At 49.8% G+C, this 26,628-nt stretch overlaps 2 protein-coding genes and 1 long non-coding RNA gene across 6 annotated transcripts in view; 1 reads left to right on the top strand and 2 right to left on the bottom strand.

Annotated features, from left to right (window-relative positions):
- The window catches only part of Eph (Eph receptor tyrosine kinase), a 76,823-nt gene extending 54,862 nt beyond the window's left edge, over positions 1–21,961 (top strand). The window contains exons 3-14 of one of the 4 annotated variants that reach the window (XM_078179626.1): positions 2,943–3,228; positions 3,312–3,848; positions 4,024–4,184; positions 4,270–4,534; positions 4,629–4,817; positions 4,905–5,016; positions 5,118–5,185; positions 5,993–6,010; positions 8,663–8,839; positions 9,239–9,708; positions 10,104–10,441; positions 18,414–21,961. In XM_078179626.1, coding sequence (XP_078035752.1) covers positions 2,943–3,228; positions 3,312–3,848; positions 4,024–4,184; positions 4,270–4,534; positions 4,629–4,817; positions 4,905–5,016; positions 5,118–5,185; positions 5,993–6,010; positions 8,663–8,839; positions 9,239–9,708; positions 10,104–10,441; positions 18,414–18,678 — 2,886 coding nt within the window. In that variant the 3' untranslated portion in view covers positions 18,679–21,961. Of the gene's footprint in view, positions 1–2,942; positions 3,229–3,311; positions 3,849–4,023; positions 4,185–4,269; positions 4,535–4,628; positions 4,818–4,904; positions 5,017–5,114; positions 5,186–5,992; positions 6,011–8,662; positions 8,840–9,238; positions 9,709–10,103; positions 10,442–18,413 lie in introns of all 4 variants that reach the window. The other 3 variants (XM_078179625.1, XM_078179628.1, XM_078179627.1) reach the window with 3 other exon arrangements.
- LOC144469406 (uncharacterized) lies at positions 17,660–22,028 on the bottom strand. The gene is made up of 2 exons (XR_013493967.1): positions 21,944–22,028; positions 17,660–18,095 (listed from the first exon to the last, which is right to left on the bottom strand). It is a non-coding gene; the product is annotated as an uncharacterized LOC144469406 (long non-coding RNA).
- Positions 22,029–23,943: 1,915 nt separating this feature from the next.
- On the bottom strand, positions 23,944–25,953 carry Nd-sgdh (NADH dehydrogenase (ubiquinone) SGDH subunit). The gene is made up of 3 exons (XM_078179630.1): positions 25,804–25,953; positions 24,937–25,145; positions 23,944–24,856 (listed from the first exon to the last, which is right to left on the bottom strand). Exons 1-3 carry the CDS (start codon positions 25,889–25,891, stop codon positions 24,617–24,619), a joined length of 537 nt encoding a protein of 178 aa, XP_078035756.1. The 5' UTR covers positions 25,892–25,953; the 3' UTR covers positions 23,944–24,616.
- Positions 25,954–26,628: the final 675 nt, after the last annotated feature.

The following is a 26,628-nucleotide window of genomic DNA, read 5'->3' as shown; positions in this document are numbered from 1 at the left end:
GGGCGGCGAGCGGGGCGGGGGGACGGATATCGCGCGGCCATTACACGCGAAGCAATTAAACGCGACGCCGCGCCGAGCGGAAATATTTTTTCCCCCCTCCCCCTCGTGTGCCGCCGGCCGAATTCGCGACGCGATTTTTTTCGCCGCTCTCTCTCTCTCTCGATTTACCCCGATCGAGATCGCGCTCGCGGTCGACGATTTCGCCGCGCGTTCTATTATCCCGGGCCGATTTCGAACGCGCGGCATTCCCGCGATCCGTCGAATCGTGTGCCGCCGGTCCGCTAATGGATTCGCGGCCCGGCGCGGCGCGGCGCGACTCGTGTGCGGACGCGGATTCGTGCCGCCTCGCGCGTTTCATCGGCCGCCCGCCCGGAGTCCCGTTTCCCGTCCTCCTCCCCTCCCCCTCCCCCTCCTCCTCCTCCTCCTCCGTCCACGAAAGCCCGTCCTCGCTCCTGTTGCCCGTCGATCCGATCGATCGCCGGCTAATTGGGAAACATCGGCCCGGAGTCCGGCGAATTTGCCGTTTCACGCGATAAAAAGCGAAATTGCCTCTCTCTCTCTCTCTCTCTCTCTCTCTCTCGATCTCGCCCGCCGCCGCTCTCGCTAATCTCGCATGCGGCACGCTAACGAACCCGAGGCGCGAAACACGTTAACCGGTGTAATTAATTTCATTTCAAATCTCCAGCGGCACCCGGGGAAAGAGCAAGAGAAACTCGTTCGTTCGTTCGTTCGTTCGGCGCTGCCACGGCGACCGTGCTCTCTCGCCAAAGAAAGGACACGAGAAGAGTGGGCGGCGATTTTACTTAGGCGTAATTCCGTTACGAGAAATATCGCGGGAGCATCGCTAACGAACCCGCCGGTGCCGCAGCTCCCATGGATCGATTCCCGTGGCCGTATTCCAGGATCCGTCTGTCCCACCCCTTCTCTCTCTCTCTCTCTCTCTCTCTCACTCTCTCGCTCTCTCGCATTTTTTTTCTTTATTTTCCGCCACTAATAAGTAATTTCACGGGAGGGTCGCGCCGCTGGGAAATCCGGCTCGCCGAAAAATTGACGCGGCACGTTAAAAGAGGACGTCTCGGCGGGATCCAATTAAATTCCGCGGCGTTAACGACGCGCGCGTACTCTGTCTTTTTTCGCTTCGCGGCGGCGGCGACGGCGGCGGCAGCTCCGGAGGCTCTCGTGAAAGAATGACGTAAAAGCGCGGCGAAGAGGCGACAGGAGATGGAAACGGGAGGGAAAAAAGGAGAGAGAGAGAGAGAGAGAGAGGAGAGGCGAACAGAAAGCGAGAGGGAGAGCGCGGAGACACACCGGGGGGGGGGGGGGGGGGGGGGGGGGGGAAGAGAAATGGACGGGGGTGGAATTTACCGTCCTAACGCAATTTCCCAGGCGATAAAGCTCCGACGGAGGCGTCGAAATAACATCTCCCAGGACTTTTCTTCGTTCCTCTAATAGTCTTTGCACGGCTACGATATTACGGCGCGGCCTTCCGTCGCCGCGGATGCCGACCGGCGGGGGCCCCCCCTAAACTCTGCCACGATTCGTCGATAATCGCGATCGACCCGAGGCACGGTAATTAACGTCGCCCGATTCGCCTCGATTTTTCTCCGATCCGCCGTCGACGGCGGCTCTCCTTTCTCTTTCTCTTTTTCTCTCTCTCTCTCCCTCTCTTGTTCCTCGCGCAACCGAGCCGGGATGGTTGTTTTTCTACCCCCGACCGGCCTCGTCATCTTTCCCCGTAATAATCTCTTTGTGCTACCGAGTAACCGTACGGTTGAATTTATTGCGGCCTCCCTGCCGGAAACACGTTCGCAAGAAAATCCTCTGTGGGCAAAGAAGCCTGCTTCTCTCGATCTACCCGGTTTTTGCGCGTTCTTACCTACGCCGGGCCCCCGAAAGAGAGAAAGAGAATATAGAGGACGCGAGGGGGTCGGGAGAGAGAGAGTGAGAGAGAGAGAGAGAGAGGTGGCTGTCGAGAGGAGCACGGGAAAGACGGGCCACGAGGACGACGATGACGACGACCGACGACCGACGACGACGACGGGTCCTTCTTGCTCGGTCGGAACTTTTTGCGGTCTCTCTCGGGACGAGCCCGAGCCCGAGCCCGAGCCCGAGCCTGAACCAGAGCCGAGGGGGGCAATAAAACTAATGGTAACGCGCGCCGGTAATTCCTTGCGGTCTGTTTGTCGCAAGTCGACGACCTGGCCTCTCCGCCTCGTCATTTGCCGAGGGAGGATACCGCGTCCGACGTCGACGTACAAGTGGTTCCTCGGATCGGACACGGACCACGGCCCCTCTGCTTTCTCTCTCTCACTCTCCCTCTCTCTTTCCCTTGCCCACGAATCCCCCCCTGTCTAGCGATCGACGCGATAGAGATCGAAAATCTCCGGTCCGCTCGCCGGCCGAAAACTTGGGGTGCCGGAATTCCTTGGAAGTTCGAAATCGTTGATCGGCCTTCGCTGTTTCTGTAAATACGATCGTCGGCTTGGGCGGCTGGAATCGATAGGGAAGACCTTGAACCGTGGAGCGGAAGAACTCCTCGGAGAACGAGAGACGGCGGCGTCGGCGTCGGCGGCCGAATCTCGCGACGAGGGGTTCGAGAAAAGCTGATTTCGTAGATGCTGACGCGGTGGAATCTCGCGTAATCCGAACGCAAACAGCGAGCGCCGCTGTAGGGTCGCGGAAAAAGGGATCTGTCTCTCCCCGCAAATCCTTGTGCCCGGCCCGGCCCGGCCCGACCCGGCCCGGCCCGCGTTATTTAAACTCCGTTTATCTTATCGCGGTTGATTCGGGCGACGCGAGCCGAGCGGGTGCGCGCCGATGCCGGGCTATGCCGGGGGTCCGAGAGCGCGGGTCCGTCCCCGCGTGGCCTGCGCAAAACCCCGGCTAACGAGTGGCTATCGCACGAAATTAAGATCGTCCCGTGTGTTCTGGCTTGATTGCAGTGGGTGGAAGAGTCGTTCACGAACTTCGAGAAGGGCATCAATTGGCGGAGCTACGTAGTCTGCGACGTGGCGTACAACAACGTGAACAATTGGCTGTGGACGCCGTTCATCGAGAGGGGACCGGCGAACCGCATGTACGTAGAAATCAAATTCACGATCCGTGACTGCTCGATGTTCCCCGGAACCGCGCGCAGCTGCAAGGAGACCTTCAGCCTGCTCTACTACGAGTTCGACGTGGCCACCAAGGAGCCGCCGCCCTGGGAGACCGACAGCTACAAGTTGATCGGTAAGCTCGCCAAAAATCTCTCTCCCTCTCTCTCCTTATCGTCTGTCCTTGAATCGGTGACGAAAAACGTCTTTGGCACGCAGGACGCATCGCCGCCGGCGAGGGGAGGTTCAACACGAACACCGAGGTGGTGATCAACACGGAGGTGAAGTCGATCCCGGTGACCAAGAAGGGCGTGTACTTCGCGTTCCGCGACCAGGGCGCCTGCATCTCGATCCTCGCGATCAAGGTATACTACATCAGCTGCCCGGAGATCTCGGTGAACTTCGCCCATTTCCCGGCGACACCGACCGGCCGCGAGGTCGCCCTGATCGAGCAGACGATCGGCACCTGCGTCGACAACGCGGTGGTCATCGAGCAGCCGACCTTCCTCTGCAAGGGCGACGGCAAGTGGTACCTGCCGAACGGCGGCTGCCACTGCAAGCCCGGCTACCACGCCGACGTCGAGAAACAGGAGTGCACCGAGTGCCCGGTCGGCAAGTTCAAGTACGAGGCGGGATCGCACAGCTGCGAGCTGTGCCCGGCGCACAGCAAGTCCTCCACCCTCGGGTTCACCGAGTGCCGGTGCAACCCTGGATACTTCAGGGCGGAGAAGGACCCCAAGAACATGCCCTGCACGCGTGAGTGTCTCCCAGGCTACGCTAAATTCTTTCAAATTATAATCGCATCTCCTCTTCCCAAATTGTCCATTTCTTCCCGCCGCGAGCTCGACCACAATTTCAGAGAATTTACCGCGCTTTTATCGCTGCTATTCGTCCTCCTTGATCCGCTTTGACCATCTATCTTCTCTTCTAGAACCACCAACGGCGCCGCAGAACCTCACGGTGAACTTTGTCGACCAGTCCACCGTCATCCTCACCTGGAACGCGCCTCATATGCTGGGCGGCAGGACCGACACCACCTACAGGGTGGTCTGCGACGCCTGCAGCATGGGCGTCAAGTACATTCCTAGCACCGTAAGTTCTTCACTTCGACCAAGTCTCTTAACTGTCTTATCCCAGAACCGACAGAGATTTAAACGACTTTCTCTTTCTCTCTCAGGACGTCTTCAACGACACGAAGATCACGATCACCGGGCTGAACGCGGTGACCACCTACCGGTTCCAAGTGTTTGCTGAGAATGGGGTGTCGACGCTAGCAGGCAAGTCGGAGTACGTGGACATCACCGTGACCACCGAGGCCAGCGTGCCCAGTTTGGTCAGCAACGTCCGCATCACCAGCGTCAAGAGCTCCGAGCTCAGCATCAGCTGGGACGCTCCCATAACCGAGATAGGCGGAGACAGCGACCTGGTAGAGCGATACGAAGGTGAAAGATCATCTCTTCGCTAGCTTCGACTCCAGACGATTTAAATGGCACCTGTTAGCATCGAATTAATCCTTCCTTCTTTCTTTTCGATCAGTGAGGTGCTATCCGCGCTACGACGACGCTACCAACGCTACCGTCATCCAAACCTCGGACCTCTCCGCGACGTTCAAGGGTCTGAAACCATCGACGGATTACGCGATCCAGGTGCGAGCGAAGACGACGAGAGGCTGGGGCGAGTACACCCCGGTGATTTTCAAGAAGACGCCGCACGCCATGGGTCTAGGTAATTCTTTGGAACAATAGAGGAACGGAAAGTTCTGTCTTGGATATGGGGAACTGGTTGTCCGAACGGTTGTTGTCTCGGTTGCAGATTACGTGGGCGAGGACGACAACATGCAAGTGAGGATCATAGCGGGCGCGATCGTGGCCGTGGTGGTTCTCCTGGTGATCATCATCATCATGACAGTTCTGATACTGAGAAGGTACGACCGGTCGATAAAAAACAAAAAGAATTTCGCTCGTATATGTCCCACCGGGATTGTTTCGATTGCATTGATGCGATGTAATGATTTCGCTGCAGCAGGGCCTCGGACGAGTGCAACAAGAAACAGCCGAGCGACTGCGATACCCTGGAGTACAGGAACGGCGAAGGTACGTTCGTCCGACGCCGACAGGCCGGACAACAAAATCTCTCTTTCCTTCATATAAATTTATTATCGCTACTTACCCCCTGTCACTTTCATAGTTGTTTCACTACGCCCTCGTGTCTTGTGACTAATATTGTTGGAACCACCAAACCCCGTTTAGACCCAAGCAAGTATCAAACCCTATAGCCCGCCCGCCCCCCCCCCAAACCCCCCCCCCCCCCCCCTGTGTATACAGAAAAACCCCCCCCCCCCCCTTCAGTAACCGGTAAATGTCTTGTCGCCGAACACCCACCGCTAGTTAGAGGTTTCTCTCTTTTGAAAAAAAATGAAAGAAAGATTGCTGAAAAGTGGTTCGCCTTTGTTTTGTTTGTTCTTCTTTTGGCAAAAAAAAAAGAAAGTCGGATATACGAGAACGAAAAAAAAATAGAGAAAACACGTAAACGACGAGAAAACGATATGCGAAAAGAAAGCGTGTACGCGACACACAACAATACACTCGCGTTGGTGCGCGCGAGGAACGTAACGAAAAAAGAAACCAAAAGAACGAAAAAAGAAAAGGAAAAAAGCAAAAGAAACAGAAAGAAAGCAACGAGAGACACGTGCTTTCTTTATTGCCGGGTAAAAAAAGAAAAAAAAAAAAGATTCAATCACGCCGTTTCCGGTCTGCAGCCGTACATGTACATCATTCTAACCGAATTCTTTCGATTCTTTCTTTTCATGTGCGATTCCCCTAATCTATCGAACCTGCCTCCATGAACAAATCCATGAAAAAACCCAATGAAACAATGTACACAATCGCCTGCTACTACAGGACTAGTTGTGACCTACAGTAAGTCTTCTCCAACACCTCAAGTTTTATTTTTTCTAGGAACTCGGTTTTATATACGTAGTTACTTCTTGCACCCCCTCTTTGTACATGCATCTTTTGTCGGCCCGCGTTCCGGATTTGCTGAAAGCACGGGCACGCACGGCGGCGGCACTCTTTTTCGCTTCCTGCTCTCTCTCTCTCTCTCTCACTCATACTCTCTCTCCCTCTCTTCAGCTTCTATCCGTCCATCGTTGAACGGAATGCGCGTTTTCCTTTGGTCTCGCGAATGCAGAATGCAACCCCGCCTCGGGAACAGAAACGAGGAGAGAGAGATCAACGGTGATACAGAGCTGCGAGAGGAAGAGAGTGAAAGAGTAAGAGAGAGAGAGTGAGAGAGAGAGAGAGACAAAGAGAAAGAGAGCCACCGTGCGTGCTCGCGTTTCGCGTGCTTGCCTACGTTGCGACTACGTATATACTCTGTGTCTTTACCGTTCTGCATGCTCGCTGTTCTTAGCGTGTTTGTCACTTGCCATTGCACTCGTTTCACTTCAAGTATGTTGTTCTATCGCCTCTGTTTTTTTTTTTTTTTTTTATTTTATATGCACACACGCATAAGCGCGCGTCGTCTACCCGGCGACAACCATCGCGGCGGACGGGGAACGAAAGCTGCGCAAACATCGGGCAAACGAAATCGAATCTTTAGCTCGCAGTTCCATCGAGCTTTCCGACTCGGTCTCTCTGTGTGTGCGGCTCCTCCTCGTCGACGTTGCGCATCTTTTCGACGTCTCCTCGCATCCGTCGCGTTTCTCTTCTTTATAGCTTCGCGACTCATTCTCTCGATCACATCATCGAACAAACACTTCCATCCGCTTCTTTTTGTTTGCTGTTTTGTCAATTAGTGTGTTGGTTGTTGTGTTGTTCACAGTGCACTGCAAAATGGACAGTTCACCGATTGTGACAACCCACACCAACAACAAGAGCAAGTCCTCGCGTAAGTCCTCACTCACAAGTCCCAGCTAAAGCACACGAAAAAATAATCGCCGGAGGAACCTCGAGAACTGTACCCGAACACGCGACCAAACCCGCACACGACTTTGCCGCCCGAAGAATCCTCCGCTTGTTCTTCTTTTCTCGCTGTTGTCTGTTGTCTCCTTTTCTCTATTTTTCTCTATTTCTCTATTTTTCTCTATGCTTCTATGTTTCTCTCTATTTCTGTCTATATCTCTATCTCTCTATTATCTCTGTCTGTTAACAAAGTCGTCTCTCTCGACCGTTTCGCACCGTAGTAGACACAGAAGCACGATATAGCATGCCTCGATTCCTTCTCTCGTTCTCTGTTCGTTCTGCATCGTGTGTCTGCTCTCTCTCTCTCTGTCTCTCTCTCTCTCTTTCTCTCGTACACTTTTTCCCAGAGCCGGACACCGATCTTTCGGACCGGACGATCGACGTTCCGTGAAACGTTCCGAGCGTTGACACGCGGGAAATGCTGGATGTTCCGGTGGAACTCGAATTAATCGGTCTCCCGCGGAGAGAGAGAGCGTAACGCGAGCGTTCAGCTGGGTCGCAGATCCATGCCGCGGACACGTGAATTAACGGCGGACCCGACCGAGTAATTCGATTCGAACCGGAGCATCCTCTGCACTCGGTGCGCCGCGACTAACGTCATTCAATCCGATGCATCGTTGATTGAGATCGTTTGGCGTATTAGGCATGCGAGAATTTCTGCTCTGGCATGAGAATTGGTTATGCGCGAGATCTTTTGTTTTTTTTTTATTCACCATTTTTTAGTTTTCTACCTTTTACCTGTTTTTTTTTTATTTTAGCTGTACCTGTTTCTCTATTTCTCTTCTTTTTTCGTTTAGTTGTACCTGGTTTTGTCTCTTAGTTGTATTTGTTTATATTTAGAGTTGTGTCCGTTTATATTTTGAGTTGTATCTTTTTACATTTGGAGTTGTATCTTTTTTACATTTTGAGTTGTATCCGTTTACATTTTGATTTGTACCTGTTTTATTTTTCTAGTTGTACCTGTTTTATTTATTTATTTATTTTTTAGTTGTACCTTGTTTTTTCGTTAGTCATTTCTCGCAGATTTTTATATTTTTTTTTTTTTTGTCGACGATCGTCGCATAGCGCAGCCTAGAAACGTAAACTCGGCCGTGTCGCCGAACACTTTTCGTTGTTTGCGTTTTGCGTTACGTTCGTTTGTACGTTTCGAAACACGCTGTACTACACTCGACGACGGAAACACGAATCGATGGTGCCCGTCGACGGGGTTCTTGTTTTTTTGTCTATTTATTTTTTTTTTAGAAAAATTGATCACGGGGATCAACGACGAGACTTAGAGACGGCTCTAGAATAGACACGCATATAGATCGTCGATCTTGCGCTCCAGCGTTCCCTGTTTGCAATATGATCTGTTGAAATTTGTTAGTTCACTCTCTGGAGCGTAAACGAGTCTCGTTCAATTGTTCTCCTTACTTATATATATTTATATATATATATATATTTTTTTTTGTTGAAAGAGGAAGGGTGTGTGAGTGTTTTCACGGGATTGATACGGTTCTTTGTCAGGCACGGAGCGAGTGTTGCCCTGTAACGCTCCGATATTCCGTCAAAATTTAACACACCGGCCCTCGTGTTAATATAATGAACTCTGTTTTGGTGACGTTGCAGTGACCACGCCGCTGTTCACACCTGCAGTGGGGGTCGCTGCCGCAGGTGCTGGAGGCGCCGGTGGTGCGAGCGCGAGGAGTTACGTCGATCCTCACACCTACGAGGACCCGAACCAGGCCGTAAGGGAGTTCGCCCGTGAGATCGACGCTGGATACATCACGATAGAAGCCATCATAGGTACCTTACTGTTCTACCACCTACGACCCGCTGACCGTCGCACAGTACACCAAATCTCTCAAAAGCATGCAAACTTGGCAGATTCTCAATATAACAAGGAACAAATCAGAAACCTTATCAATCTCGAGATATTGTCTACTGTATCTGCGATATGATAAAGATAAAAGTAAATTAACTTCGCCTAGAAAATAATTAACATCCTATTAGTTTCTATAACAATAATTTCAAAGGATCCGATATCGTTGTATAAGATATATTTAATTTTTATATTCCGTCCCGCGTGGCCGCACTGTGCGTCGCTCTCCCACGGTTCTCGTTCGCCTCGACCGATCCCCCGTTCTCCACCCATGTGACTACCGTTCTCCAACCACGTTACTACCGACTTCTCTTCATCGACAGGTGGCGGCGAATTCGGCGACGTGTGTCGAGGAAAGCTGAAGCTGCCGCCGGACGGCCGGACGGAGATCGACGTGGCCATCAAGACCCTGAAGCCGGGCTCCGCGGACAAGGCGCGCAACGACTTCCTCACCGAGGCCTCGATCATGGGCCAGTTCGAGCACCCGAACGTGATATTCCTCCAGGGAGTGGTCACCAAGAGCAACCCGGTGATGATCATCACCGAGTTCATGGAGAACGGCAGCCTGGACACCTTCCTGCGCGCGAACGACGGCAAGTTCCAGGTGCTGCAGCTGGTCGGCATGCTGCGCGGCATCGCCAGCGGCATGCAGTACCTGGCGGAGATGAACTACGTGCACCGGGACCTCGCGGCGAGGAACGTTCTCGTGAACGCGGCCCTCGTGTGCAAGATCGCGGACTTTGGACTGAGCAGGGAGATCGAGAGCGCCACGGAGGGAGCATACACGACCAGGGTGAGCCGAGGAGCACCTTAGTCTAGTTTAGATAGCTACTCGACCGTCGAGTAGGTTCATCGTGGCTCTTGGAGCCGGATAGGAGTAGCTCTAATCATTTAATATGCATTTATGGCAAAATTAGTTATCGTTTCAAATGTAATAAAGATTAAAGGAATTTAAAGATGTCAATCTATTAATAGGATTAATGGAAGAATGAACTTGCTTCTGGGTGCCTGAGAGGTTAATTAAATGATATCTACTCGTGTTTGTCATAAATGCATAAAACTCGCAGTTTAATCGTCGTAAGCTTCGAGCTAGCGGAGACACGGCACTTATCTGCGATAGTTATAATGTATATCCGCTGTAATCTTGAAATTGAATGATAATGAAAGCTTGTGTGTTCGATGGAAAAGGGAGGAAAGATTCCGGTGCGATGGACAGCTCCGGAGGCGATAGCGTTCCGGAAGTTCACGAGCGCTTCGGACGTGTGGAGCATGGGTATCGTCTGTTGGGAGGTGATGTCGTACGGCGAGAGGCCGTACTGGAACTGGTCGAATCAGGACGTGATCAAGTCGATCGAGAAAGGCTACAGGCTTCCAGCGCCGATGGACTGTCCGGAGGCGATCTACCAGCTGATGCTCGACTGCTGGCAGAAGGAACGTACCCATCGCCCGACATTCGCCAACCTGACCCAGACATTGGACAAGCTGATCCGGAGCCCGGAGACGCTCAGGAAAATCGCCCAGAACAGGTAAACGTTCTCTTGTCATTCCGATCGCTGTGACAAACTTGTCCGCGGGCACGCGCGTCGCGTCCTCTTTTTTCCGCGCCGCTGACAAGCTATTCGCGCGCGTTGCTCGTTACTTCGCAATCTCGCGGCCACGTATAATAATACTAACTCGCGTGCGAAGCTCTCCTTCGTGGGAGAACCGTTTTTGCCCGGACTAACGTAATCGAGAAGAATAAGTCGTTTTGCCTGTTCATCGCGCGAACGATTCGATGGTGCCCCGAGCACCGCGCTCCGCTTCGCTCTGCTCCGCTCTCTGCTCTGCGCTCTGCTTTGCTTCGTGCCGCGAGCAACGCGGATCGATTCCGCAGCGTATCTTGTTTTGTTTTGCCGTCGCCCCGAAGCGGAGCAGAGCGGAGCGGAGGCGCGAGCAACGAAATTATCGCGGCTCGAACATCGGCAGAGAGAGAGAGAGAGAGAGAGATATATATCTCCTCTGCCGCGGCCATCCCCCATCGAATCGTTCGTCCATCATCTCTCTTAACACGATATCATGCCGCATGCCACGCGTATTCACACTTCGTGTCCATAAATTAATTTCTCTCGACAGCCAAAGGTTTTTTCCGTTTCTATCGCTGAATACTTGCGAAGCTCACACCGCTCTCTGCGCTCTCCACGTACGCTGTTTAGACCTGGGCTTTGATATGTTGTTGCTCATTCGTATAATAGGATGTCACGCCATTAAAACGACGTGTATGTACGCCTGTTAATGACCGTCCAGGGATAATGTCGTTTTACGATTAATCTGTGTGTGTGCGCGCGCCCACCAACCCGACAGAGACAGATTTTTCGTCTGCACGCGACGCGCTCGAGGCGTCGTGGAAACGCACCCTCGACCTGATTGGCATTACTGGAAGCGGGCATAATCTGTGAATCGAAATACTGGACTGTGATTCTTTTCGTACGCACCAATTTTTCAACTCTTTTCTTTTTTTTTTTTTTTTTTTTTTTAATTTTTTTCGTAAACAAGTTGCCGTTTACTTTCGATTGGTTCAGCTGCTCTGTGTACTTTTTCTCTGTGTTTCATTTGTTTTTTTTTTGTTTTAATTGTTTAATTTTTATCTCATCTGAATCTTCCGCTTTCTTTCCGAACAACAGTTCTCTCAGTTGGTACGGTTATTTTTTCCCGTAGCACGAATAAAGTCGTCAAAATTGATTTTTTGGCAGAGCGCGCCTCCGCTTCCTCCGCTTCCCGTTCTCTTTTTGCATCGAAATTCGTATATCCGAACCCCCGGCGAAGATACTCTCGCGCCGCGCGTTCCCGCCCCAAAGGGAACGCGCGACGGACGCGTTTCTGTTTCTGATTATTCTTGGTTGCAAGCACATATTTTTCTTTCCGACGAATCTCTCTCACGGGCGGACGGCGCCCGAGTGCCGCGGCAGAAACCGCTCTCGCGCGCGAGCTACGTTCCTGCGACGCTAACAAAGTGGCTTTTGCGTGCGCGCACGACTCTGCGCTTCTCGGGAACGGCTTCCTCTAAACTTCCTTTGGAACGCGCGCGCTTGCTCTACGCGAAACAGACGAACAATGAAAGCAAAAGAACAGAGAAAAGAATAGAAAGAACAGAGGAAAAAAAACAAAGAACAGACGAATTAAAAAGAGTAAACGATCCGACGGTGATCCAAAACAAACCACTTCCGCGCGTCTCCGTTGTCCGCGCTACTTTTTTGCTTTGGATGGAAAAATTAATTTATGGACGAAAGTCTCGAATCATTCTCGCGGGATAATTTTGCCGTTCGCGTTTCAAGAGAACGGACGAGAAAAAAAAGAAGTGCGCATCGCACTGCGGTGGCTTTTCAGAGAGCTTTTATCGCTTTAGCGCTTATCGTTTCTGTAATCCTCGATCCCCTTTACCCTTCCGACGCCCTCCGTCGCGTCGCCCGGTCCTTTTCCGACTCGCCCACCCTCCTCCTCCTCCTCCTCCTCCTCCTTCCTCCGATCCCTTTCCAACTCGGCCCATCCGCGCCGCCACTTATTTCCACCGCGAACCACGCGAAAAAAAGGGCGAACAAAGGCGAGATCAAACGATACTCGAGAGAGAGAGTCGGACGTCTTGCTCCGCTTTATCGTCGACCGATCGTTAATAAGGAATACGAGAGAGAGACGTCTGTGTCGCGAGTGGCCACCGTTCCGAGACCGCTCGAAAAAAGAGACGAGACGAGAGAGCCGAACGCGAAGAGCCGAGAAGAGACGAGACAAGACGTGAGGAGACGAGAAGAGAAGAGAGGCGGACGTTTCCTCTCGGACCCGAGAAAAACGATCTCGTAACGGGACCGTTTCGGCTCGGGACGAAACGATCGGTCGGGACCAATCGATTATCGTTTGGATTTCACACGCGGCCCCGTGGACTGTATCGTCGCCGAAAGCCGAACCCGAAGCACACGGTGAAAGCGTTTTCGGTCGAACGGAACGGGCCACGTTCGCGCGTTCCTCTCCGCCAGTCGTCCGGTTCCCGGGGATCGATTCCACGGCTCTTTCGACGAAATCGCTCGAGCCGACGCGAATCGGTCCGCCGAGAACATCGGCGACACAGCCAGATGTACCCCCGGTTCCCTCCTCTTGCCTCTGTCCGACCTGTCGAGACCCGTTCCTTTTCCCCCCCAACGAAACAAAAAGATCTCTCTCCGTGAAAGATATTTCAGTTTCTCCCACCACGACGACGTCCCTTTTTTTCTGGGCTAATTCTTTGTGGTTTTGGTTTTGTGGTGTCTTTGGTACCCGACTACGAACTGTGCAACCGAACGCAACTGCGACAACTACCATCTACCACCAATCTACAACTCTCCACCAACAACCTACTACAACAACAACAGCGTGAGGCCACCTGCACACAATCCATACTATGTCACAAGCCACGCGGCTGCCGCACAGGTCGCGGCAGCGGCCGCTGTGATGCCAGCCGCGGCCACCGGCCAGTTCGTAGACGTAGTCGGCCATCAGGCCCATCAAGCCCAGTCGACGATTGCCGTTCCAGTAATGCCACCAGGAGCCGGCCGTAGCTTACACTATCACACACACGCAACGACACACGCATTGCCACAGCAGCCACCGCTTACCTACCCCAATTGGGTCCCGTTCACGCATTTCGGTTAGCCCGGGGACACGCGGTCGCTCTCGACTTCCAACGATCGTTTCTCGCGAGCCTAGACCCAGCCGCGAGAGCCTTAGACCTGTTCGATAGCCGGGAGCTTTAGAGACCTAGCTGACAGCCTCGCGCCTGGAACAGTCGAACGACCGAGGGCCGATCCTCTCGAAGCCGCGCGCTCCGTCTCGACGCCGCTACCTCGATCATCTCCGCGGCTCGCACGCTCCTCGAGCCGACAACTCGGTCTTTATGCGACCGCTCTCGAGAAGCGTCCGACAACGAACTCTGTGTGTCCCGATGCTGGTTCTGCTATTTCGCTAGGCAGCATCGCTGAAATCGCAACGCGCATAAAAATTAGAGACGCTGCATCTATGACAACGGAGCGTCGAAGTACCATTTCATGATTTCTATTCGCTCCGATTCGAACTCGGGGTACCAGTACATGCATTTACGTATCGCAAGGTAGTTGTAGAAATAACCGACAAGGATGATACGCTTCGGGACACGGAAGATCGCGACAGAGAGAAACCGTAGGATATAGGATCCCGATCGTCTCGCCGAGGATCCCGCGAGAACTTTGCGAGCGTAAAGGGGGAGGAACGAGACGATCTCGCCGTACTCCCCTCGAATCCGAAAGCAGCGGCGTCGAAGTGAAAACGCGACACGGTTGGGAAAGAGGCGGCCCCTCGAGCCACACACCGGCAACCGTCGAGTACAAAGTGTCTTCGTCGCTCGACTTTCCACGCGGCGGCAGTCTTTTATTCCAGGACGAAAGCCGCGCGACGACGTCGATCTAGGTGAACTCGCGGAACGACCTAGGGAACCGAGGCCACGGAGCTACGAAACTTCGCCTCGGCAACGAGGAGCTTCGGGCGGAAAACGCGCGAACGTTTTCCCACGAGCCGAGAGATCGAACTTCTCTCCGCCGCGAGTCAGATCAACAGGTTCCGCTTTTTTCCGTCGTCGTCGCGCAGCGGAAGATGCTCGCGAGATTTTCGATCCGGGGAGACCGGAAGTGTCACGTGTCATTGTAGCAAGTAGGACGCGCGTATCGCGAGCGTTTAGGTGCGAGTATCGCGCGCATTAGGGTAAAAGTTGTTTAGGACGATGCCGTTTCGACGTGTTTAGAGAAGCGCGCGCGCGCGCGCGTTAACAATTGTAGCGGATTAGCCGTCGTAGGTGGAATTTAACGTTTGTTCTCGATTCAGCCGGTTATATTCTATCGATTCGATTAATTAGAATTCGCGACGGTACACGAGGGGGGAGGAGGAGGAAGGCCCTGTTATTGTAACGAACACGTCGGATCTCAGACAGAGCTTTTCTATCGCGATGTTCGGGGGCGAGAGCGCCGAGGCGCGCGGGTAGATTTTATCGGTTTCTTAGCTGCCACGTGTGGACGTCGCGTAGAGAGTATTTATGGTTCTAGTTAGAGGGATTTATATGGAAAATTTTCAGAGAGTATATATATAAATGCGTCACGCGTATATATATATATATGTATATGTACCCTCTCTCTCCGGTTTCTTTTCTTTTTCTTCCTTTTCGTAGTGTTAACGAGAATTTATAGAGGACGAATCGAACCAACGAATAGCAATATAGGGGTGGAGGAGCGAGGACGCAAGCCTCCCGGGAGCTTTAGGGGGGGCGAAAGAGAGAGGATTTTATCCGCGGGACGTGTTGTACGCGAGAATGCAGTCATAGTCTTTCAGATGTTTTTCTAATTCTTGATAATATACGTAATTTAAATATATATATAGATGTAAGTATACATCTCGCACGCGTATACGTAAATACATGAATCTATATATATATATACATACAAACGAAGAGAACAAAGAGAGAAGAAAGGCTATATATGTATGTACACATGCAGAGACACGTACACGCGTACACGTTCACCGACATGTTACGTACACGCGCAGCAGACACATCTAAGCCCACAGACACATCTTCTAAGACACATACGTAAATATGTATACATATAATATTTATTGACGTCATCGACTTTACGGCAAAAATAAAAAAGAATGAAGAAAGCAAACAAACAAACAAACAAAACTGCAAAGACTTATTAGCATTTAATCGTGCGAGCGACCGTTACGAGACTAGCTTAGAATAGTATTTTTTTACTTGAACCAAACGAAACGTCGGGATAAAAAAAATCGTGCAGAGAGGCACACCACGCCGGTTCTACAGGAGAAGACAGAGAGAGCCCAGGCCGTGTTTCCACGCCGAGCTAATCGATGATACAACCGCGACGCGGCTAGCACACGGCGCGCGTCGCGCGTACATTTACCTTTTAGGAAAAGAAAACTTCGGAAAGTCGATCGTAAAAAAAAAAAAACAGTAGTGGTACACGTATACCGTTGCGCAACACCATTGCAGGAAAAATGATCGATCCGAAGAGGTTTAGCGCGAGGGGAGGGCGGGGGAGCCTCTAGTTATTGCGGCGCTCTTGTTCGAGAGCAACGAGGCTCACCGACGATTTTCTGTTCCGATCCACACGAGACGCTCGGGACGAAACCGAGCGACGAAACAGAGAAAGAAAGAGAGAGAGAGAGAGAGAGAGAGAGAGAGAGAGAGAAACAAAGGAAAGAGAACGATCTCAGTCGAATCGAAACGGACAATCAGCTTAGATGGCGCGTTCGGTCGCGGGAATCGAATCGAGCCGAATCACATCGCGTCGTATCGTATTGTAGCGTATCGAATCGAGCCGAGGTTTAGACGCGCGTTAATTACCTCAGATAACAGACGTGGACAATCGCGACGACGAAGGAGCTTCGCACAAGCACGCGCGCTCGAGAGAAATCCGCGGAGGGAACGCGGGAATCAAACGCGCGAGCCGTGAGGACACGCGATCCCAAGACTCTAGGCATTTTACACGGAGAGAGAGACACGAGCATACACACACACACACACGCATACACATCTACACGCATAGCCGCAGAGAGACAGAAAGAGCAAACACGGCGCGCGGTTCACACTACACACACGTAGTAGACAGACACACAGGCACACGCAAGCACACACACCTCAGTGTGTGACCTCCATCGCACTAACAAATGCTAACAATTGTCAGAATCAGGGAAAGGGGTGCTCCACCCCCACCCCCACCCGCCTCGTCGACATCCTCCAACGTGCATTTGAGGAAAAGGTAAAAAATCAAGAACAGCTTTCAGTCGACCAAACAAGTAAACAAAGTACGACGCGCGGACAGGGTCCGACCAGCCAGCCAGCCAGCCAGCCATTCGATCAGCCGTCCATTGTTTCGATCCGCTCGAGCCGCGCGGATTTCGCGCGCGACCAGATAAGGCAGATGGCCAGCGAAATTGTTGCCCGATCGGCAAAACTGTGGCTGCTCGGTCCCCGCGCCGCGCTGGATTTCACCCACGAGTATTGCTGCCACGTAGACAGCATTTGCTCTGCTTGTACCCTCTTAGTTCGTATCGCACTGCTTGCTTCGTACGCACCATTATCCATATTCACGTATCTATACGTTTACCGTACGCCCAGCTAACAAGTATATATATATATATAAAAATCCGAGTACTCTGTGTATAACCGTGGACCGTGGATATCACACCGTCATTTTAGTACAATCTCGTTGCCGCCATCAGCGAGTCTCTCACTCTCATCGCCATCGATTTATATCTCGTACACCAGCAGCCGTCGCCGGGGTTGCCGGTTGCAACGATCCAGGAGAACTCGCGGGACTCGACGTTCCGGCGACCCAGCCCGGACGGCCTTCTTGGCACCGATCGCATCGGCCGACGTGTTCACCCCGTGTGTTTCTCGCAGTCCACGAGGTTACGTCGGCCGACGCACGCCGCCGATCGGCCCGAGCGAACCCGGGCGCGGTCGCTGAAACTTGCCGAGTCACGACCCAAGTGTACATAAAGACATTAACGAGCTCCCCAGAAACCCCGAACCCCCTGAACCCCCCCAACCCCCCTTCTCTATCTTCTCTCTTAGACTAAAAGATCCATCTTCTATACAGTGTACCCGTAAAAGTCGATCGAGCGAACGACGACGAGCCAGTACCGAGTAAAAACTTCTAGAAGTCAGTAGCAGACTCTCGAAACTCGACTCACGCTTCTTCGCCCACCCCCTAACCAGTAACCTAGTTTATCCAGAATTCGATTTCTGCTCGGGGAACGGCGACGCGATCCACGACGACGAGGACGATGATCGTTTGTCTCCGAGGGTCGTCGTCCGCCTTTCCACGGGCAGATCAATCGACACTTGTGTGTTCCGCCAACTAATGGGTAACCCCTTTGTACATATTATCTCGGATATCCAGCTCTGTATTCAGCCCCGTGCTACTACCGACCAGAGGGAATACTGGAGTTGGGTCCTCCAAGAGCCAACTTGCCCGTCTACTTTACTTGGGTGATGAAGCGCGAAAGAACGAAGGCACCTCTCCGGTCCTCTTCGTAATTATTAGATCGAGTTGTAAATGACTTCCGATGCAGCCACGTGGAATCTTTTGTTCGAAGCTATCCACGAGTCCATCGAACGAGTGTTTGCTTTTGCTGAAAATAGATAAGGGTTGTAAATAAATGGGAGTAAAAAATGGGCAGAGAAATGAGTAGAAAGAAGAACGAAGTGAAATGTCTGATAGGAAAACGGAAGTTATTTGTGACTGAGAGGAGCTCAGCCTGCGTTGTTTCGCCACCTGTCCTTAGATACCCGACCACAGGACTGTAGACCCCCGGTACGAGTTTCCAGGTCTTTGATTCGCGTAGAGTCCTCCACAGTGCCCTCCAACCAACCCCCGAACCCCCCCTACCCCCGAGAATCTGTTTGACCGTTCGACGTAGCCGGAGTGTCTAACGCTGTATTCTCGACAGGAGCACCAATCCACTGGCGCCGGACGCGGTGGACTTGACGCAGCTGACCTCGGTCAGCGAGTGGCTGGCCTCCATCAAGATGTCCCGGTACGCGGACAGCTTCGAGAGGTCCGGCGTGACGACTTTGGAGGCGGCGGCCCGCGTGACCGTGCAGGAGCTGACGGCGCTCGGCGTGACGCTGGTGGGACACCAGAAGAAGATCATGAACAGCGTGAGCGCGCTGCGGGCGCAGATGTCCGCCACCTCGCAGGGCTTTCTCGTGTAACCGCGTGCGCGCGCGCGCTCGATAACGCTCGAAAACGCTCGAAAGCGAACCGCACTTGTCGGCAGCCGCCGCGCTCGTCGCGTCGGTCCTCGTGGATCGACGGAGCCGGGCGTCGTCGGCTTCGACGTCGGCGTCCCGTCGGCGCGACCCCTCTCGAGGTTCCATCGAGGGACGACGGTCCGAGCGGCGACATCATCCTAGTCAGGACGACAGGCGTTGTTCCAGCGCCGCGAGTACCACGAGCAACCGAAGAACCCCCCGAACAAACCCCGAACACAAGCACATTCCACCGGCCCGCAGAGAGCCCGTGAGAGAGACCGCCGCGTCTCTCCCCCGAGGACGGGCAATCGTTGTCCGTCAGTCCCCTGCAAAACTCGTCCGCGATACGGAGCCAAGGAGCCCGACTCCCGTGCCGCCGATCACGGTCGGAAATCGCGACGCACCCCGTGACGGGATCAATCCGTAGATAATGTATGTACGCGCGCAGGCCTAACGAATTCGAGTCGGCCACGGCGACTTTCTCCCTCCTCTTCCTAGCGACGGTGTCCCGGAGTACCGGCCGCCTTCGGCGAAGGGACACCGGAATTGCCGCCGTCTGATCACTGCCGTAAAACGTTTACACGCACTCTCGCGATACTCCGCTCGACGCGACCGGAAGCTACCCGCCGAGGACGGATCGCAGAGATATCGCCTGTTCATCGTCGAGTCGCTTCAACGCGGCAGAGACGAGTCGCGTTTAGAACCATTCTTTATCCTCGACGATGAACCTTTCTGTTTTATACGTTCTTTACCGTTTCCGTGCCATCGCGAACCCGGCGCTGGCGAGATGGCCGAATCTGACAAGAGGAACAGACTCCGCTTCGATAACGCAGCTCTTTATAAAACCCCCGTATCTTTTCAATCGACGTTAGGTCATGCATCGTTCAAGTTCCACACTGCCTACGTTTCGGCACGACTCACTGCCACACGATTTGTTCTCTCAAATTCAGAGTCAATTCAGAATCACCGGGGTCTGTGACTTTGCCCATCTTGCTACCGCTAGGATAAGCAAAACCGAACCACGTCCCTCGCGGTCTTCTGGTTCGCGTCGAACGGCAAATCGAGCCACGAACCAACGATCCAACCTTTGCAGACCATCCCGCGAACCGACGGCCTAATACTCTGTCCACGCGCCGATCCTGGATCCTCCGGTTCACCCAACCCTGCGAATCGTTGCGGCAAGCTGGCAGAACGGGCGCGATTCTCCGTTGAAAGCTCGGGCTTTCGATTCGAACCGTTGATTTGTATGTTTTGTCGAAGCGTGACGAATAACGCGCGCGCTGTTCACTGAGATTCATCGCGACGAACGGTGAACGGCCCGCGGTCTTCGGTGAACGCGCGTCGCTGCCAATCGTACTATTTATTTATACGACAATTTACGAAGAATAGATGAATCTTGTGAAGCGGAAGAACGCGGTTCCGAAGCTTGTCGCAGCCGTCTCGCGAGAAACGGCACTAACGTCGGAGAATCGGAGGGCGGGGGCGAGCCTAAACGCAGCGTTCGGCGTCCCGTGCAACGAATCTTTCATCCTTTATACAGCGATAGCGGCGAATCGGTGCGCGACAATCGACGAAACGAGGCGAAAACTGAGCCGAACGCGCGATCGCCTTTTGCGTTACCGTGTTAACTTAATTGTACGCGAGTCGCGCGTGTGTACCTGTTCGAGGAAGCGAGCTAGCGAGCGAGAGAGAAACGAAACACATGTGCCAATGAAGCGAGCCGAGGGAAGAGGGAAAGTAAATTCGAAAGTGTGCAACGATTGCGGCTAGGATCGGGAGATTGAAACAATGGTACCGAGGAAATCAGTCGTCGAACGCGTCCCTCGGCAACGTGAACATATCAAGGCGTATCGGGAAAGGGAACGAATCGGAGGGCTCGGGCAACGAGGAGCCGAGGGACGGGACCGGTTCCGGCGATTACTAGATTTTTCTTTCGTTTCGAGGCTCGTTTCGTCGCGGGCGGATGGTCTGTAGCTCGTTGAAGTCGCTGATTTTAAAGACTGCGCTCCCCGGTCCTAATTAGGCCTCCGGAGACACCCGTGTCGAATGACGAACGACGCTTTGTCGGGAGCTCGAGCGGTAGAGCGATCGAAGACCCTTCCGAGCGAGTCCGCAGGGCCACGGGCAATTTTTATTCTTAATTTAACGAATTACGATATAGAAATATAGTTGGCGGGGTCCGAGGCGTCGATCGATCCCCGAGGAAGCTCGCGCCGTTTCGGCCCGCGCGCGTCGTACGGGACGGATATCAAGGGGCAACACCGATTCCTGCCGGGTCTTCCTCGGATCGATGGATCGGCGCGTCGAGAGATCCCTCGAAGATTAGAATGATTCGTACTCGAGGTCGTTCCGTTCGCGTTCGGATAATGCGATGGAAGGTCCTGGAGGGTCGCAGGTCCTCGAGGCGACCGCGAGCCCCCTCAGTTGAAAGGGAGGTAACGAGAAAACCCGGACAGCTGCCGGATCAGAAACGAAAGAGAGAAAGAAAAAGAGACGGCGACGATTTAAGAAGCAATAAGCGAATACACGCAAATGCAGATTTTTATATAGAGAATGTTAACAAATTTCAGAAAGATATTAATTATCGATAGCGCTATCTTCCTAAATGTTCGTATTAAAATGAAAATGGGGAAAAAGTTAACGAGAGGGTGAGGAGGTGTACAGTGTGCGAGGGTGGACGCCACGAGCATCGCGAGTTACGCGACGCGCGACACTATGGCAGAGGTGTGTCCCAGCCGAGAACGAATAGAGAACCGCGTCCGAAAGCGAAACGAACCCGTCGACGGCCGAATCAAACGAAAACGAATAAAAGCAAAAGGGGAGAAAGGTATGTGTGTGTGTGTGTGTAGCTTTCGTTTCGCTCGGCCGGGGGGAAGCCCGCCGCCAGCAAACGCCGCCAAACCAACGGAAAAGGTTTTAAAGAACTCTTTCAAGCTGTAACTATTTGTGTCTAGCGACGAAACCTGCGAGTGCGACCTGAAGTTTTGAGAATGTCGATAGTTTCAGCGGATTTAATATTTAGATTTCATAGATCTCTATCGATATTACACACGATCGTAGGCACGAAACGAGCAGATGATAATTAGTTAGAGCGTAAAGGATATCTTATTAGAGAGAGAGACCTTTTCGATTTTCACTTTTTAAGTCTTTCGAGTCTCGAGTCGGCCCGAGAACGGGCTGAATCCACCCCCGCCCTCCTTTTCCCATCCCGATCTATGCTAATCACCTCTGTTTCCCATCATCTCCTCCTCATCTTCCTCCTTCTTCTTCTGCCTCATCCTCTTCATCATCATCATCATTATCATCATCATCGTTATCTTATTCTTCGTCTCCTTCGAGCTCCGACTTGTTCTATTGCCGACTGCCCTACACTTTCAAAGCTTTTGATCGTACTTCGTCTCGGTGTATTTACGTTGTATCTTTCTCTCTTCCTCTCCCTCTCCCAGCCCCTTTCCGACAACGAGACGCGAGGAGAGCCCTCTTTCAATATTCCAGAGACGGGGATATTCCGAGATTAGAAAAGGAAAAGCTATAGAAAAATAGAAATGTATCCATTAACGTAAATCAAAATTCTTCTCGGTCGTTGCGCGGACGAATCTTTCGTTGGCCCCCTCGTCAACGTTGACCCCTGCCACCGTTGTCTGTCCCATTGGTTCGCTTATCTGCCCCCATTTCTTCTTGTTTCATTATTTGCCGTTATTACTGTTAGAGTTTGCAGTATTCTCGTCTAATAATCTGTTGCTCTTTCCCTCGAGGTAACGCAACGAAACGAAAGAGAGAAAATTTAAAACCGAAGTATTCCCCCTATTTTACTGAAACGAAACAACCCGAGAAACCACACCAACCACCACGAGCCCAACTTCAGCCCCCTCTCTTTTTTTGTTTTACTTAATAACTTTTTACTCGATTAACACTTTTTCTGTACTACTATTTATTAAAAAGCAAAGAAAGCCTTATTTATTGTTTAGAGATCTGACTAAATTAAAGCGAACGTTCGAATTGTCGTAGGTTTATCTATTTACCTTTGCTAGAATCGTGCGAACGGGGACGAGAGAAAGAAAGAAAGAAAGAAAATAAAGTGAGAGAGAGAGAGCGAACGAGAGAGAGAGAGAGAGAAAGAAAGAGCGCGAGAGAAAGAGTGAACATGCAGTTATTTCCTTACCGCGGAGGTTTTTCGAGAAGCTCGGTTCCGTCGTAATGAACAAAAAAAAGAAAAATCGTGAAACCTGGAAACAGATTCCGGAGCAGCACACAGCATCATAGAAACACGATCGTCGAGTCTCCGAGCAGCTATGTTCTTTATCGATTAGTTAAGCGATTATCACTTTTCTTTTTTTTCTTCTCTGTGAGCGACCTACGTGGCGCATCGTTTCATTTTCCCCTCCGATTTTGTTTTTTCTTTTTGTTTCCGTTTCTACTGCCACCAACCGGTCTTTTTACAGCGAACTTTATCAATGTACCTGCTTCGAAAAAAACGAAAAAGCATACGAAAGAAGTTTTTAAAAAAAAGTAAAAACAAGAGAAACGAAAAATGTAAAAGTAAACGAAACTGTTATATCGAGAATTCGCGAGAAGACAAAGCACACAGGTACCGTCCCGTATATATTATAAATAGCTCGCATTCATAACTATCACACGTACACGCATCATAATTTATGTATACTCGTCGAACTGAGTTTTCACAAGCAGATTGGTTCAGCGAAATCGCCACCGTGTGTCCTCGATTCATTGTAAGAAAAGTATGTGCGAAAACGAACAAAAAAAAAAAGGATATAAAGAAAAGACAATGCGACAAAGCGCAACAGATGCAATAAGAGAGTTAATGTCGACAAAATTTTGGAATGTGTCTAAAAACATTTTTCCTATGGTGTTGTCAAGACGATGTTGAATGTAAATAAGATATAATAAATAATATACCTTATACGATGTAATATTAAAGTGTTCTGATTTTTAGACGTCACATCTACCAAGATTAATACCGCATGCATGCAATCAGTTGAACTAGCGTAATACCTTCCGCGGATTCCGTACTTTTTATCAGCATGTTTTTTGTACATATATGTATAAATTCTGACTGTGAATCTAATTAGATAATTGTTTGCTGTAAAGCAATGTGATTAATATTGTTATCTACCAACGATTATTCAACTTATAATAAATCCTCTCAGAGTGAACACGAATGTACGAAATGGGACTACTCAATTTATTAATTTGAAAATTTCATACCAAAATAAATTTAAATTTAAAGACAGCAAACATTCAATAGAATAACAAGTTTTGAGAGGAAGTATTTCAATCAATTAGTTTATGTATTCAAAAGTACCACAATTCTGCACATGTGGCGAATCTATCGGAGAAACGTTGAAGCTCTTTTGGATGTCCGTACAGCACCAATTGGTCCAGTGGGAAAAACGTCCGAACTGTTCGCCCAATTCAACTGTTGGTATTGTCGCTATATCAATAGCGTTACACGAGACATCGAAAGAAGCTTCGTTATTTCTCCAAAAGAGGCGACACATATGTACAATTCAAAAAATTCATGTTTCACAAACAAATGATTAAACTCAAAAGAATCTAAAAAAGAATTCAATGTATAATTTTAAATCTTTGTAAGAAGTAAAATTTTCCCAATTATTTCCACATAGTTCTCACAGCAAAAGTAATTTCTAGAATTCAAGAACTTCTGCCATAATGAATTACGTGTCTTTTGATAAATAATAACCATATCATTCGACTTTAAACTTGAACAATTGTTTTTGTACTTCTTTTTATTTAACTAAAGTCGCTTGTTTCCACTGCTACAATCGATATGTCGCATTATTTATGACACACCAATTTTTATTCAAGAGGAATAAGACAATTGTAGAAGATATGCTAAAATACAAACAGTGTGTGGTTCCTAAAAGCGACTCTTTTCATCGCGGTATTTCCTATATGCTAACACATCTGCAGCAGTTATGTCTCTCTTGAAACTGACAGCATTGTAATCTTGGTATTCGTAAATATAATCCTTCATTTTGTCATGAAGAACTCTCATTTCCCTGATTTCCATACTCCTAACTTTGTGCAGCATGACTCTCTCATATGATTCTTGATTGTTTATGCACAAGTATCTGGCAAAGAATCTCGAAATAGGCGACTATAAAAAAGTAATAGCTTATGAAGTAATTATTTCAATTCTTATTTAATTTGCATTATTTAAATATTCTCCTTCCTTACCCTGTAATATTCCCAGTTCTTTGGAACATAGCCTTCTGGAATTGGTGACAATGTAGCTGGCCCAATAAAAACATTAGCATAGGTGACGACACATAAAATTGGTATCAATCCAACGAAAAAGTAAAAGTGGAACCAATCCTTCACCTTGTGGTATTGCCAATCTGTGGCTCTTATGATCATCGAATTGTGCGACATACATCTTACACTAGCTGCAAAAAAATAAATTAATGCAATGATTCCATCTTCAACAAATCACTCTTGGCCATACATTTTACAGGATGTTTCGTAATTATACAAATATCTATATATTAATTGTACGTTTGCGCTTTTAATCAGCATCACTGAAATGAAAAATCACTGGGCTTTGAAAGTGCCGTAAACACTTATTAAATAATTGTATCTAACACAACGAAATGGCACATTAGAAATCGATGTCATAATCATATTTTCTCTATAGATAGTAATTCTTTCTCTATCATTCTATTATTCGAAATGTTCAACTGTTACAGAAATATAAATTTTGATCCTAAACGAACAACCGATGTGACAAAGTTCATCGTATTTTTTATGAAACTACTGTACATTTATTGGTTATGATGATCCATTAACGGCACTTTGCTTCAATGAGCCCGTCATTTTAATATTTTGTCATTACTAGTTTCAGGTACTATGAAAGAGTGAAGTAAAAGTGTCCTCGGAACTGGAGACTAAATAATTACGAGGCAACAATACGAAACAAATGATTGCTTTAAATTGATCGCACAGAGTAAGTTGCATAACAAAATAGCATCGCTTTTGGCGACAGCATTTTTTCTGTAAAGTGATATAGAATGTCGTAGCTATCTTGTTTTTATGATTCAAAGTTACCGTTCTTTGGCACTGTTTTCACCAATAATCCTTGGGGTTTGAACAATTTTTGTCCAGCGGAAAACAAAATCTTACTCCAAGTTGCCATGTTTACTTTTCAGTGGAGAAGAGGATTCCTCTTTGCCATCAACTTTAATATACACGCACAGATGGAAGCGCTGAAGTTGCGGCGCTGCTATAACCTAAATAGCGACGTACGCAAGTTATCGACTGGGTAGCTTTCCGTTCTAGACGCGAAAATTTAAATCACAGGAAAACAATATATAATTCTTTAGTATTTTAATTAAACACTGGCAGCGTTTATTGATCAATCATTGGAATAATGAAACTCCAATTACTGCGATTTCTATACAATTATTTCTTTCTGTCCCCTATGTTAGCACTGCATAGCAGTATTTGTGACTAAATGTTAAATGATGCCATCATATGTCCTGCAAATAAAAATCGTTTCTCGGTCGTTTCACATTGTCCAAGCTCGCATTTACATACATATACGAAATAAAAAGAAGAAATTTGCGCGTAGCTTTCGCGACGAGATCTGATATGAAGACTAGAGTCAACAAAGCCGGGTTCAATGAGTAATTGATCCCAGGAAACGATTCTGTATTACGAACACTCTAGAAACATTTTGATTACGTGCTTCAAAAGAAAGAGAAAAATAAGACAGATCGATGAAACAAGACTTGATTAGCTAGATTACAGGTTTTACGCAATTGGAACAAAAATAATCAGATGAAAATACAAGATACTTTTTGCAAATAATGCAGAATTAATTACATATAGCATTTCTAGATTGTACGTAGGTAAAAATTAGATACTTTTCTA

This window comes from Augochlora pura, chromosome 4, assembly GCF_028453695.1.
Source record: "Augochlora pura isolate Apur16 chromosome 4, APUR_v2.2.1, whole genome shotgun sequence".
Taxonomy (NCBI): Eukaryota; Metazoa; Arthropoda; class Insecta; order Hymenoptera; family Halictidae; genus Augochlora; species Augochlora pura.
Note: the sequence above shows the minus strand (reverse complement) of the source record. Positions and strands in the feature narration are given on the sequence as shown.